The sequence below is a fragment of the Stegastes partitus genome, unplaced genomic scaffold (assembly GCF_000690725.1).
Source record: "Stegastes partitus isolate 25-593 unplaced genomic scaffold, Stegastes_partitus-1.0.2 Scaffold615, whole genome shotgun sequence".
Classification (NCBI taxonomy): domain Eukaryota; kingdom Metazoa; phylum Chordata; class Actinopteri; family Pomacentridae; genus Stegastes; species Stegastes partitus.
This window is the reverse complement of record NW_007578346.1, coordinates 2,481-16,867: the sequence shown is the minus strand read 5'-3', so window position 1 is coordinate 16,867 and position 14,387 is coordinate 2,481. Positions and strand designations below refer to the sequence as shown.

Genomic DNA, 14,387 nt, shown 5'->3' with positions numbered 1-14,387 from the left:
TACTTAAAGCATTAAAAATAAAAATGCTCAATACAGAAAAATGTCCACTGCCACTATGATACTATCATATATGTAAAAACAAGATTTTACAGTTGGGTGATGTGGTGCTGATTTTGGACTATTTTGTGTCCAACTGCAACAAATTCTTATTTTCATGATGGATTTGTCTGCTTATTTTTCTCTCCATTAATTGATTGATTGTTTGATTTCTCTCTGGGTTCTCCAGCTTCCTCCCACACAGTCCAAAAACATGTTGAGGTTAATTGGTGATTCTAAATTGTCCGTAGGTGTGAATGTGAGTGTGCTTGGTTGTCTGTCTCTACGTGTGGCCCTGTGATGGACTGGCGACCTGTCCAGGGTGTCCCCTGCCTTCGCCCGAAGTTGGCTGGGATAGGCTCCAGCCCCCCGCGACCGACCCTAACGAGGATTAAGCTGTGTATAGATAATGGATGGATGGAAATAGTATATATATAGTACTATAATCTGTAGTCTATAGTACAGACTATAGACTAATGTTAGTTCAATACCCGTATTGCACTTAGGTGGAATGTGTTGGTGAGTCTGGATTTGCGGGCCTTGATGGACCGGTACCTCTTTCCTGAGGGCAACAGTGAGAACAGGCTGTGCCCGGGGTGTGAACCATCGAAGGTGATGCTTCTGGCCCTGCGCAGACATCTGGTGTCATAGATGTCTGACAGAGAGAACAGCTGTGCTTCTATGATGCTCTGTGCTGACTTCCTGACTCTGTCCAGCGCCTTCTTGACAGCCTGAGAGCAGCTGCTGTACCACACCAAGATGTTTGTGGGTGAGGATGCTCATACCTATAGACCTATAGAAGGACAGCAGCAGCTCCAGGGACAAGTTGACCTTTCTCAGTGACCTTAAAAAGTACAGATGCTGCTGTGCCTTTTTCACCAGGGCACTGGTGTTGGTGCCCCACGTAACGTCCTGAGAAATGTATGTTCCCACTGACTGTGAAGTCACTGACTGGGGGAGGGGGGGGTCCTCCCTCTTCCGCCTGAAGTCCAGCACCAGGAGTTGAGTGCCAGGTTATTGAGGTTATTTTCTGCCTTTAAACGCTAAGTCTCTAATGTAAAAGATGGACATTTGCCATAATAATTTTGTATCTATAGTTAAAAAAGGGATATTTTATGTTATTTAATGGTAGATGTACAGCATAAAAACTGCAAATGTTAAAAAAAAAAGAAATAAAACTCCATAAAGAAATATAAACTGGCATCTCATTGCCCGAGCTTTGTGCTGTTACTAAAAAAAATAATTAAAAAAAAAAAAGCTTTGTTTTTGTTTGTTTTTATTACCTTACGTATCTTTGACATTTTTGTATAAATGCTGAACTAAAATAAGGGAAATATGTTTTGAGCTCTGATTTGTTCTATGTTGTTGTTTGCTCATTTACTGCCTTCGCTCTTTACATTAAAATTTAGAAACAATGACATTACATGTTGATAATAATGCAATTCCAAAAGACAAATAAATGGAAATACACACGTGAATCACAAACTATAGAGTTTCTTTTAAAATAAAACTCATAGAACTGTTAATACACAGATATTTCTTAGAATGACTGCACTAAATACAATGTCCTTCTCTAGAGATGTGAATACATAGTTCATCACCAGGACAGGAGGGGAAATATTTGGTACAAATGCAAGTCGACATGTGATGGAAAGAACACATGGACAGCATTTGTTTGGTGATTTGAATGCGTCACCAGTCCAGGGCGTGTTCTTCACTACAGGGTCTATATAGTTCTGTGATCTCTGCTACTGAATACACAAAGCATCACTGCAGCCACCTGTTACACACAACAACAAACCAACTCGAAGAGGTCTCATCTCCAAAAATGCAGGCGGAGGAATACAATCGCAGAGGTAATCACGTGATGCTCACTCATTCTGACCGCATTTAATAACAAGTGGACAACACATTTAAATCCTAATGCATGTGAACAGCTGCTACTGTGTGTGTTACTGCTCAGGTAAGGAGCTGGTGGACTACATCACACACTATCTGGGCTCCATCAGGGAGAGGAGGGTGATTCCAGATGTGAAACCAGGTTACATGAAGGAGCTTCTTCCTGACGCTGCGCCTGCAGAGCCGGAGGACTGGGAGAACATCTTCAGTGATATCGAGAAAGTCATCATGCCAGGAGTAAGCTGCCACAGTTACCTATTATACCAGCAAAGTCTGGTATAATGGCTTGTTCGAATTCACTTAAATTGTCATGAAAAGCATGTTCATAAATGTGTTTTCTTGTGTTTTTGTGCAGGTGGTTCACTGGCAGAGTCCTCACATGCACGCCTACTACCCCAGTCTGACTTCATGGCCGTCTATGCTCGGAGACATGCTGGCTGATGCTATTAACTGTGTGGGATTCACCTGGGTGAGAGGGCAACTCAAACCACAGCTTTTACACATTTAAATTCAAGTTCAAGTCCAAATTCTGATTCCAATTCCAATTCCAATTCCAGTTCCAGTTCCAGTTCCAGTTCCAATTCTAATTCTAATTCTAATTCTAATTCTAATTCTAATTCCAATTCTAATTCTAATTCTACCTCATGTAAAGCAGCTTGTTGTCGGTTACACAACACACAACAAAGCACACCCACACACATATGCATACAACTACATACACATTTACATCTATATATCCATACATATCCCAATAAATGAAATTCTAGGCCATATTGCTGCCTATAAAGTAATTAAAAGATGAATAGCAGAAGGAATCAATGACTGGGAGTAAGTTGGTTCGGTTTTACATGCAGATACGAGAGAATTCACCTGCAAGGACATGACAAGCAGAAGCCAGAACACTTGTTAAGAATTCAGATTTCTTTGCTTTACTTTACTCATGTTGTTCAGAATCACTTTTTGTCTTCAAACCTTAAGACTGTAAAACTAGCATTCAGAAGAAAAATTCAGTAGACTCTCATTGAAACGTTGGTTAAAACGTCTGAGGATGATGGGACAGACACAGAGGGAATTTTTCCACAACATCGCCTTAAACAGCAGCTGCCATCTTGATACCGTCTGCTTTGGTTTCCAACAGGCCTCCAGCCCGGCATGCACAGAACTGGAAATGAATGTCATGGACTGGTTGTGTAAAGCTCTGGGGCTCCCCTCCTTCTTCCTGCATCACCATCCTGACAGCAGAGGTGGAGGAATACTGCAGGTTTGCAACGACTTGATCTGTTTCAACCCAACAGCAGTGTCTGTGTTGACTTGGAGCTCATTATGTTTTCTTCTACCTGTCAGAGTACAGTCAGTGAGAGCACACTGGTTGCTCTGCTGGCAGCCAGGAAAGACAAAATCCTGCAGCTGCGGGCCGAACTCGACCAGGACGTGGACGACTCAGTCCTGAACTCGAGACTCGTTGCCTACGCTTCAGATCAGGTCAGTGCTTCTTGTACAACAGCTTCCTATCAATCTGATGAAATAAACTGAGAAGCTGATATTGTTGTGCTTTTCTAGGCCCATTCCTCAGTGGAGAAGGCAGGTTTGATCTCTCTGGTGAAGATCCGGTTTCTGCCCACTGACGAGCAGTTGTCTCTGAGAGGAGACACTTTGAAACAAGCAATACAAGAGGACAGGAGGAGAGGACTGGTCCCCTTCATGGTACGTATTCAGCACTGAAGGATGAGCGGATATGGTGGGAAAATGAGGTGTTTATGTGAAGAAGTTTGAAATCGTAAGAGTATTTTTCATGTTTTAGCTGAAATCTCATTTCACAATGCTGCTAACTGTTTTTAAAGGCATACATATCTGTACTATTAGTGTCTTGCAGCTTATCAGTAACAGTCAGCAACTTGTAATTAATTTTCTGTTGTGGAAATTCTGGAAGAGGTTGATGTAGGATGAGGAATCCCACAGAGAGACACATTCAGATAACTTACGTTGAAACAAGGTTTACTGATCAGGAGAAGTGACACTAACAGAACAGCAGTTCTACCAGCATCAATTCTAAGGATTTCTCTCATACTTTCAGTCTTACACTTTCCTTCAGTGGAAGTCACACCCAGATTTATGGGTGAAAGGAAACAAAGATAGTTCTGCGCCTTGGCGCAATCTGGCCTTGAGAGGTACAGACAGTGCTTGCCTGTCCTGCTACAATAGATCTACATGAGGTCAAGAATCTATTGAAGATTTGTGCACATCTGCTACAAATACTACTTTTACATAAAGGGGTCAATCAGAGGAGCTAAGTGGAAAAGTTCACTACCATCTCTAGAAACTTAGCTCCAGGAGAGGAAAGTCATATTTCCTTCACATTCAAAGTTATGAATTGCCTCAGGAAAACAGAAATGCAAGAAGGGGCTGTTTCACCAGCTTTTTCTTGATGGTGCATTCAAGAGAAATAAATATTTAAGAAAAGAAAAATATTAAGAAAAAAAAATACAACATATGCAACTTATTATTAAATTGTTGCTTTGTTATTAACCCAGTGGTTAACCAACATTTTAGGCTTGTTTAATGAAAGCAGTGTCACCACAGTTCAGACATTTCCTCCCTAGACTTCTTAGATGTTTTTGTGGGGTTTGTTTTTAGGCAAAAATATTAAATAATTTCCCCCTAAAAAGCAAAAATGAGAGAAAAAAATGTGATGCAACTTTTTGTATCAGTATGCAAAAGGTTAGAAATGTATAAAAAAATTACTCAAGTATAAGTCAAACAGCTCAAACACGAGGAGAGACTAAAGAAAGAAAGAAAAAGGCGGAAAGATTTTGTTTTAAAATAATTACATTTTGCATGAAAATAATGACATTGACATTTCTCTCTTCTTCAGCTGTGTTCAACTCTGGGAACTACAGGAGTTTGTGCCTTCGACAAGCTGTCTGAACTGGGACCAGTCTGTGTGTCTTCACAGTTTACCTCCAAATATATCATTTTTTTAAAACACTTTTTGTAAATTCACATATTGTGTTTTTCCACTGATTTACATGAGGAGAAGCTACGACAACAGTAGTTGAATTGAAACCTTCTTACAGGTGAAGAAGATGGACTCTGGCTCCATGTTGATGCTGCATATGCCGGCTCAGCCTACTTCTGTCCAGAGCTCCGCTGGTCCCTGCAGGGCATCGAATTTGCAGATTCTTTTGTTTTCAACCCTTCAAAGTGGATGATGGTCCACTTTGACTGCACAGCTTTCTGGTGAGTCAGAAAATGAAATGCCATCTTCTGCAGCATTATTTATGAAAATAGATCTAGAATATAAAACAACTCAGTGTTAATGTATCTGTGTTTTCTTAGGGTAAAAGATAAATATAAGCTCCAGCAGACCTTCAGTGTTGATCCCGTTTACCTCAGACATGAAAACTCACAGGCAGCCACTGACTTCATGGTATCACATCAGCATATTTTCACTGAATCAAACATTCAACCAACTTAGGGACTCATTTCTTCCAGTGACACTACTTTTTCTGTCGCTCAGCACTGGCAGATTCCCCTCAGTCGACGCTTCCGTTCCCTCAAACTCTGGTTCGTTATGCGCTCCTTTGGGCTGAAAAACCTCCAGGCTCATATTAGACATGTGAGTAGCATTTCGTTTGTCTTCTTTTAATTTCATGTAGAAGTGATTATCAATTCTGACTCATTTTTTTCTTTTGTTTTTAGGGGATTGAGATGGCAAAGCTCTTGGAGTCTCACATTAGAAGTGACCCGAATTTTGAGGTTCCTGCTGAGCGACACCTCGGCCTGGTGGTGTTCTGTCTGAAAGTACGCAGCATGAATCTGAACTAAGCAGTGAACTATAAAGATGTTTGTAGAATGTATGTTTTATCTTTGTTAAGCAACACCTCTTCCACTGGCTAATCATTATGGAGATATACGAGCGTCTCAGTCACACCTTGTTTAAAGGTGACTGACCTGAATACGGTCAACTAGTTTTATGAAGCAGGGGTAAACGGAATATGACTACAGAGAATACTAAAGTTTTACAGTTGAAACTTTGGCCTGATTTCACTTTTCACATTTAGGCTCTGAAACGTTTTCATTAATTTATTCTAGGCAGGAAATGCTTTGACCCAGGAGCTGCTGAGGAGACTGACCCGGTCGGGCACCATGTACCTCATCCCTGCAGACATTCACACCAAACGCATCATCCGATTCACGGTGACCTCCCAGTTCACTAGTGCAGAGGACATCCTTAAGGACTGGAGCATCATCTCCAAAACAGCTTCCACTCTTCTAGCTGAGACGCAGGCTTCAAATAACGCTAACCAGCCTAAATCAGTGGAAGATGAGGCAACAGGAGCCGAAGAAAACCAAAACCCTGACTCAGACACCAGGTCTGAGGAGAAAGAGGATGCTGCAGCCAGGCTGGACAAAGCTCAGGTGGAGCTGTGGATTGACAAGGCTTGGAATCGATCGAGGAGGCCGATGCGTTCTCTTAGCTGCAACAGCGAGCCTCTGCCATACAGTTACATAGGGCCTCTGTCTGACTTTGAAACAAGGCCAAGCCTCAAAGATGCTGCGGGCGGCCTTCCCCTGCCATCGACTACAGGATCTGGGCCGATGTTTAACATTACAGAGATGCCTTCGAATCTTCTGGGCAAACAGGTGCTGAAGAAGCTGACAAAGTTCTACAGCGTGCCCAGTTTCTGCAACCAGTGGGTGCAGTGCGGCCGGCACCAGCTGTGCTGCCCTGTGAAGGTTTCGCAGGCAGCTCAAAAACACTTGTCGTCCACCTGCAGGAGAATGAACTGTATGTCTTCTCCTCCTGTGGCCAACACAGCTCCCTCTAATACTCCACTGGAAACTGCAGCTGCACCAACACTCCTGTAGTGACCCTGACAGCAACAGCTCACACCCACACAGTGATCCACTCAAATTAAACATCACTAAATAACTGTGTCAATCATGTTTTTTAATGAAATTATCTTTAAAAAAGCACTTCAAACTAAATTACATCACTTGAAATATTTATGTACACAATATTCCCCACAAAAGCGATGAAATATGCTGTTTGTGTGTGTATATATCTATATATATGCTCAAAGTACAGGTCGTTTATCATTTCTGGATTTCTGGGCTTCTTGTATTATTTAACAAATAAATGCACTATTTGAGCTTGACGATAACAAACCAATAATAAACACTGAACTCTCTCAGAGCCTGAGTGTTCCCTCTGAAATGGAGTTGAATGTCTCCTGAGTCATGGGTACGTAGCCCTTATTGTCCTCCAGGAAGTATAAAGGATCCTTGATGACAGCAGGGTTGAAACCCTCCTCTGCCAGCGTCACCTTCATCTGCTTAAACGTCCCGGTCACGGCCATATCATCCTGCCAGAGCAAAAATAAATGATCATTTAACAGTTGTAAAGACATTTCAGATTCAGATCATTTTGTTGTTCAGTTTGTAGTTCAGCAGGACTTACCTGTATGCGCAAGAAACGTGGTCTTGCATAGCTGGGAAGATAGTTTTTGACATGCTGGTATGCAGCCTTGCCGTCAAAGTCCATGTTCTCTTTTAGCTTCAGTGCTGCCATTCCAATTCTTCCCTCGTGTCCTGATCAGTCAGGGTCAAAGTAAAAGGACAACAGCTGTGTATGTGGTTCAAAACAGGGAAGCAACTGTTTCAAATATATACTATTTGCACTTTAAAATCGTCTCAATTTGCATGTTTTTTTTACTATCTTCGCAGGATTATATGATCACACATGTCAAACAGCTTCAGATGAGTATCATCAAAAGGAAAACATCTTTAACAAAATCTATTAATGGAAGCAAAATTTATTAGATATTACCACTTTATTTTTAAAGAAATCAAAAAAATGTTCACCGTGCATCACTGTACTTGCAAAAAGCTAAGCAAACTGCACAGTCTGTCTATAAAGTTGCAGCGTCTGGTGTGTTTGATGCAAAGGAAGATTTTAAATTAAAATGGCACCAGAGGACTAAATGTCAGGGGGAGACTCCGCCACAGGTAATAAGACTGGCTGGAGTTATGCTACACAACACTGATATGCAGATGGCTGCTACAGAACACCTGACTGGACTTCCACTGCACATATATCAACATTTTTATAATCAGCATGATTTTAAGTGTACATCCATAAGGAATTTAAATGGGGAAAATCCATATAAATTAGACATTCTGCATAAGCTTACATCTACGAATGACAAAGGATTATTCGACACGTGAAAAGTCCAAGAAGTCTTATTAAAGCACTAAAAAACTCAAATAGACTCAGCGGTCACATGAAACGCTTGAAACATTATCATCAGCTTAAAGCAGGGGTGGACAACCCGCGGCTCCTTGTGGCTTTGGTAAATAATGAGTATTTAATTTAAATGTATTTTATTTTAGTTCAATAGTTTTTTTTAATGTAATTCTAAATTTGAAGATTATGGTGATCTTGTAGCATTAAAATAAAATGTGTTTGATTTTTTGTTGCTCAAAATATGCGTCACAACTGCTGATGTGCGCAGCATTACCAACTTGGTGACTGTCTCGCTAAATCTGGCAACTTTCCAAATCCTCTTGGCACTTATTTTGGTCAAAAGCGACTCGTGACAAATCTAGCAAGTCTTTCTGGTGTTTTGAAGACTCTGACGTAAAAACATGTATCGGTCTGCAGTTACTGTCCTCAGCGAGCAGTGCCGCCGTGAGCTCCTCTCCCGTCCCAAAGCGCTCACAGGCGCAACAGTCCCAGCTGCAGTCAGCAGGACAACCAGATGTCATTTTTACTTTGCTGCATGTGGATAAGTCAAGTTTGGCTTTTTATTTCATAAATAGGAGGAGGACTCAAATAGATATTGAGTGTTTTATTTGAAAGTAACCTTCAACCCAGCGTCTTTTTTTAATTTTTTTTTCCAGAGTTTAAAATGTGTTTTGTTGCATGCAGAAAATGTTGTTTTCTCTGTAGCAGTTCATTGATTTCAGAACTGTAACACAAGGGTTTTGTGGTTCCTGATGTTTTCTTTTCTGTTGGGAAAGTGTCCAAATGGCTCTTTGAGTGTTTAAGGTTGCTGACCACTGGTTTAGAAACGCACATTTTCACCAAAATAAGATGTTAAATATTCACCTGGAACCTTCACACCGTAGACGTTCGCCTCCTCAACAAAGTCCACAGTGAGCAAATGATCAGCCACCTCTGTGGTTGCCACATTTTCTCCTTTCCACCTGTGTTAGACAGCGATAGAGACAGAGCACTGCATCAGCTGCAGTGTTTTCTTTTAGGTCCAGCTTACTATAACTTTGACACAAGCAGAGTCAAGCTTAGTTTGTCATTTCAGTTTTCATTTGTACAAAATGCTCGGATAATAATTGACTGACGTTTAATTTTAACTGCGGAGAGTAAAATGCTGAACGTGACAGAATGATCTCAGTCTGGACTCTCAAATGATGCTACTTAAATTTGAGAAATTAAATAAATAAGAAAATGTTCATATAGTGTTCTGTCACACATCCTAAATTTTATTTCCAAAAATGCTATAAAAATCTGTGCCCTTGTTCTCAGTCATTCTGAATGAAACACTTGTGTCCTGATGGGTGTGGTCTTTTCCAGGATGACAATGCATTCTACATCCACAAGACATTAAGGGGCACGGAACAGTTTAAGTATAAAAATGATGTGAATCAAATGCTTGGGCCTTTGCAGTCACCAGGTCTCAACACAACTGAACATCTATGGGAGATTTCGGACCGATATGTTAGATCAGTGCCATCATCAAAACATTGAATAAAGGAATATTTTTTAGAAAAACAGTGTTCAGTTACTCCAGCAGAGCTCCAAAAATGAACTTAAAAAAAACAAAAAACTTAATAACTTAAAAAATAAATAAATAAATAAAAAATGTGGAGAATTGAAGCAGTTCTGATTCACATAATGGCCCAATGCCTTACTAAGACAGGCTATGCTGATCTTCCCTTTATCTTGTCACCCTTTGAAAATCTAACTTCGCCTTGACTGTTAAACCTTCCAGGTATTCTGATAACTATTCACCCTCAAGACTCGTGCATTCATCCAGATTTGTCTTTCTGCCTTCAACACTGCTACCTAACCAACATATCCAACTTATTCTGGCATCTTATCAAATTAATTCAACTGGCTTCATCCACAGACCTGAAAGTGTCTCCGATGCGGTCTTGAAAGTAGACAAATCCCTCGTCATCTATCCTCAGAAGGTCGCCGCTGTTAAAGTACAGGTCTCCCTTCTCAAACACGTCCTTCAGCTTCTTCTTCTCCGTCTGCTGCTTGTTCTTGGCGTAGCCGCTGAAAGGCGCTCTCTTTGAAATCTTTCCCACGAACAAACCGGTCTCTCCTGCAAGTCAGAAAAACAAGCAGCACACTTCTCAGTGGGAGCTTAAAGGTAGACAGGGGGACTCATTGACAAGGGTGTTTTTGTTTTTTAATCTGCTTTTTATTCAACTTGTTTCGTTCCTGTTTTTATCTTCTCCCCTATTAAGCGACTGAGTATCTTGAAAAGCGCTATACAAAATAAATGTATTATTATTATTATTACCATCATTATTATTAAGGGGGCTGGCTCACCTACTGGGACTTCAATACAAAAGCCTCTGGAGTCTCTGACGGGTTCCTCTTTCTCTGTGTCGTACCTTATGAGGGCATACGGGTTTGCTTTCTGAAAGAAATTAGTCATAAATAATTAAAAAACCTTGTTTTGCATGTTTAAAATCTGCATCTGTGTCGATGTTTGACAACAAAATCCAGCCGAACCAGTAAGTTCTTGGTGTGAAATGTTGCCCTGCAGCAAATAAAAAAATAAACAGCATTTGTATTCTTCTTACTTTGTGGAGAAAATGCTCTCTGCCAATTGCTCCGATTTTGCCAACGTAGTTGACAAAGCCGACGTTTCCTTCGGTGGCTCCGTAGCATTCACAGATGCGAATGTTTCCGAATCGATCCAGGAAGTCGGCCCATGTGTCGGCCCTTATTCCATTTCCCACAGCCAACCGGACTTTATGATCCCTGTCATTGTCTTTCTGAAGGACAAAAAAATAAATAAAAAATCAGAAACACGTTTTACCTTTACAAGTAATGTCTCTGACCATGCAGATTGAATTTTAAAAAAAGGTTTTAGGATGCTACTAAACTTGTTGGTGACATTAAACTGCTGTTTACCTTTGGTGTGTTGCAGAGGTAGCGCATAATCTCTCCTATGTACTGAATAACAGTCACATTGTGCTTCCTGCAGTCATTCCAGAAGTTGGACGCAGAGAATTTACGTCTTAAAATAACAGTGAGGCCTAGAAATGAAGAGACACACATTTCAGCAAACATGCCGTCTCGAGCTCAGCAAGTGTCGTAAACTGAACTTTAGGACTTTGAAATACAAACAATAAAAATCGCAGCCAAACTGCCTGTTATTTGAGGTCATATACCTGTTGGCTTAACCTTCAATAAACTTCATGTTATCATAAAGATGTAGGGCCTAAATCTGGGTTTGTGGTTTCACTTGCTGGCAGCGTTTCATGAGTTACCTTGGTCTATAGCTCCGCAAAGGCCCATCAGGAAACCAGCAGAGTGGTACAGAGGCAGGTAAATGTAGACGACATCGTCTGAGCGCACACCAGCCATGGACTGGAGACAGGATGCCATCAGTACCCTCTCTTGGTTGACCACAGCGGCTTTGGGAAGCCCTGAAAGATAACACTGCCTTTAAAAGCCGACGTAGTATAGTTTTTATTGTCCTACTTATGTCGCTCAAGGTCTCAACGCTGAAAATATAAGCTCAGATTAGAAGTCAAGGTCAGATATGCACAGTAGGAGCTCTATCAAGGCTTTCAGGGAGCTCCCCTGGTCAGACACAGCACATACAACATCTATAAAGCACTTGATGGAGCATATATTTCCCAGTATTCCTATGAATAAGAAAATGAATAATAGGAATTGGAACACTTTAGCTTCTTTTACATCATCATTTGGCTTTAAGAGAGTTTAAGTGAAAGAAGTTTATGATATGTGCTGCCATGCTTTGATGGAGGCTGATATGCATGCTGGTATGTGTTTTGAAATGATGAATCACCCTCATGTACGATTCATAACATCAAAACAGCCTAATCCTATGCCTGATTCACGATAGTAAAGATAACGAACAATAAAAACAGCCATTAAAGTATCTTGAATCCTGACGTCAGCAGCGCTCATATCTTCTTGGCTGGCCTGCAGGTACACCTGCCAGGTTACCTGTAGTTCCTGAGGTGTAAATGTACAGCGCAGGGCTCTTAAGGTTAAGGTTGGCCAGCTGAGGCGACACCGGCTCGTCTGAGGCCTGCTGGATTTTATCAGAGAAGCTTTGGATGCCCTCCACGTCACAGTGCTCGCTGAGGATGAACACTTGGATGCCCTGCTGCTTCAAGGCGGGCAGCACCTCCTCCACAGCCCCTCGCAGGTCTGGGAGAAGAGAGGAAAGCAGAGCAGAGCCAGTGAGGCCTTGGTGAAGGTCAGAGCAGTGGCAATAAAATGGGAAGACAATGCCAAACATACTGGGGATTGATGGAAATGGTGCCAATCAGTTACTATAAGGACAATAAGTAACAAGGTCACGGAAATGACAATCAAAGTGTGAGGTGTTCGAGAAAGTGTCCTTTTTCTGGCACAGTTTGCACATTTTTTTGACCACAAAATACAACAGATGAGACAGTTTATTCATGCAATGCATTTTTGTTGAAATAAGTGAAGAGTTTACTTGCAAAAACAGATAACTCCATTTTTGTAGATTTTCAGACAACTTTTTGTTGTTGTTTGCTTACAATAATATCAATCAAACTGAAGTTGAGTGGATTTGACTCAGTGGAAATGACATGACTAAAATATAGATAACTTAAGTCTGATTGATGTTGTCTCAGGTAGATGATGGAAAAGTGGCTTTTCTGAAGGTTTGGGAAGATGGAGTTCTCTGTTTTTGCAAATGAACTCTTCAAATATATAATCCAAGGTGCACCAAGCACCACTTCTGCATTTGTTTGTTTGTTTTACAGTATTTATATTTTTTAATACTGTCTTTTTTTTGTTTGTTTTTTTAATTGTACCAGCACCATCAGTTTTTCTCTTGCATGTAACATCATGTAATATACTGGATACCTTGATTGTGAATGAATGAATGAATAAATAAAGTATCTGCCTCTCTATAGATGGATGGATATGTAACGTAGTGGTGACCTTAGAGAGCAAATGTTAATTTCATTCCTGCACAAGACTCCTGTGTGCTGAAGTGTTAATCGAATGAGATCTAAAATTAAATGCAGGTTTATGAGATACAAGCATTTACTTGTGGGGTGGCAGGTTTGCAAACCTTAAATTTCTTTCTTAAATTTCGTCATGCACCATGTTTGATGACAATAAAGCATTCTATTCTATTCTAAACCCTTGTGCAATGAAATGAAAGAAATGAAATGAAAGAAAATACTTTATTTATCCCAGAAGGGAAATTCGATTTTTCAAATTCAAGTCCATGCAAATAGGCTGAATCATGCAGAAAAGCTGAAATTCTCCCCATAAACACATGCAGGACAACTCTGTCCCACTTGTCCTCCCAGCTTACCTGCACCAACGATCAGGACTTTGGCGTCGCAGCAGGAGAAGCAGTGCAGCAGAGACTTGGATCGGATGTTGTTGTTGAGCAGAGCCGCCGTGCACCCCAGTTTGGCCAGTCCGAGCCACATCCACACAAAGTGGGGTTCGTTTCCCAGGAACAGGGCCGCCGTGTCCCCCGGCTTCAGCTGCACATGCGCGGATAGAGCTCTGGCCACTTTGTTGCTCTCCTTATCGGCCTGGATGTACGTGTAGGAAGCGTCCTCGAAAACTATGAACTTCTTGTGCGGATGCTTCTTCACGTCGTCGAAGAAACGCCCCAAAATACCTTGAAAGTTTTTTCTGTTTTTGCTCAGACGGATGCCGACTTTTATCGCGGAGATTGTGTAACTTAAGTCGTCGAGAAAGTAAGGATTTTTCCAGTAGTAAAGCAATATCGGCAAAAGTGCCAAAGCGATGTACAGAATGTATGAAAACATTGTGATGAGGTGCTGCAGCTGCTGCCAGAGGACTACTGACAGACTCGAGCTTCAGCACGAGTCCAGATATTCCGTTTACGCCTCCTGGACTTTGAACGCCTCACTGCTCTGCAATCGTACAAAAAAAAAAAAAAAAAAAAAAAAAGGAGCAGCATGTTTTCTGGGCTACAAGCGTCTTTTCTATTTTTTTCTTTTCTTTTTTAAAAATGTTTTTTCTCTGTCGTCTGTTTCTCGAATTTGGGAAATATATATATATAAATAAAAGTTAGGTGCTACTGTCATTGATTAGTGGTGAGAGATTTAAAGGTGTGTCAGAGTACCAAAGGTGGAAAAAGTACACAGGTCACTCTGCAGAAGTACTCTTGTACAGGAGAAAGTAGTGCATTTTC

At 41.0% G+C, this 14,387-nt stretch overlaps 2 protein-coding genes across 2 annotated transcripts; one reads left to right on the top strand and one right to left on the bottom strand.

Moving 5' to 3' along the window:
* The first annotated feature begins 1,864 nt into the window (after positions 1–1,864).
* hdc (histidine decarboxylase) lies at positions 1,865–6,804 on the top strand. Its single transcript, XM_008289438.1, has 12 exons — positions 1,865–1,892; positions 2,000–2,172; positions 2,291–2,404; positions 3,074–3,196; positions 3,280–3,417; positions 3,496–3,639; positions 4,808–4,874; positions 5,010–5,172; positions 5,272–5,362; positions 5,453–5,551; positions 5,635–5,736; positions 6,028–6,804. The coding sequence occupies exons 1-12, from the start codon at positions 1,865–1,867 to the stop codon at positions 6,802–6,804; spliced, it is 2,019 nt and encodes a 672-aa protein (XP_008287660.1).
* A 61-nt stretch (positions 6,805–6,865) lies between these two features.
* On the bottom strand, positions 6,866–13,998 carry LOC103362910 (very long-chain acyl-CoA synthetase-like). Its single transcript, XM_008289437.1, has 10 exons — positions 13,530–13,998; positions 12,173–12,379; positions 11,467–11,625; positions 11,108–11,232; positions 10,774–10,968; positions 10,517–10,607; positions 10,088–10,286; positions 9,047–9,144; positions 7,397–7,527; positions 6,866–7,301 (listed from the first exon to the last, which is right to left on the bottom strand). The coding sequence occupies exons 1-10, from the start codon at positions 13,996–13,998 to the stop codon at positions 7,128–7,130; spliced, it is 1,848 nt and encodes a 615-aa protein (XP_008287659.1). The 3' UTR covers positions 6,866–7,127.
* Positions 13,999–14,387: the final 389 nt, after the last annotated feature.

What these genes read in the sequence shown, in the direction of transcription:
- LOC103362910 (XM_008289437.1), bottom strand. Translation starts at nt 13,998, where the DNA reads ATGTTTTCATACATTCTGTACATCGCTTTGGCACTTTTGCCGATATTG. An exon ending in AGTCCTGATCGTTGGTGCAG is followed by an intron (nt 12,380 to 13,529) that starts GTAAGCTGGGAG and finishes CTCTTCTCCCAG; the next exon opens with ACCTGCGAGGGGCTGTGGAG. An exon ending in CACGTTTCTTGCGCATACAG is followed by an intron (nt 7,302 to 7,396) that starts GTAAGTCCTGCT and finishes TTGCTCTGGCAG; the next exon opens with GATGATATGGCCGTGACCGG.
- hdc (XM_008289438.1), top strand. Translation starts at nt 1,865, where the DNA reads ATGCAGGCGGAGGAATACAATCGCAGAG. An exon ending in GTCTGAACTGGGACCAGTCT is followed by an intron (nt 4,875 to 5,009) that starts GTGTGTCTTCAC and finishes ACCTTCTTACAG; the next exon opens with GTGAAGAAGATGGACTCTGG. An exon ending in TGGTGGTGTTCTGTCTGAAA is followed by an intron (nt 5,737 to 6,027) that starts GTACGCAGCATG and finishes AATTTATTCTAG; the next exon opens with GCAGGAAATGCTTTGACCCA.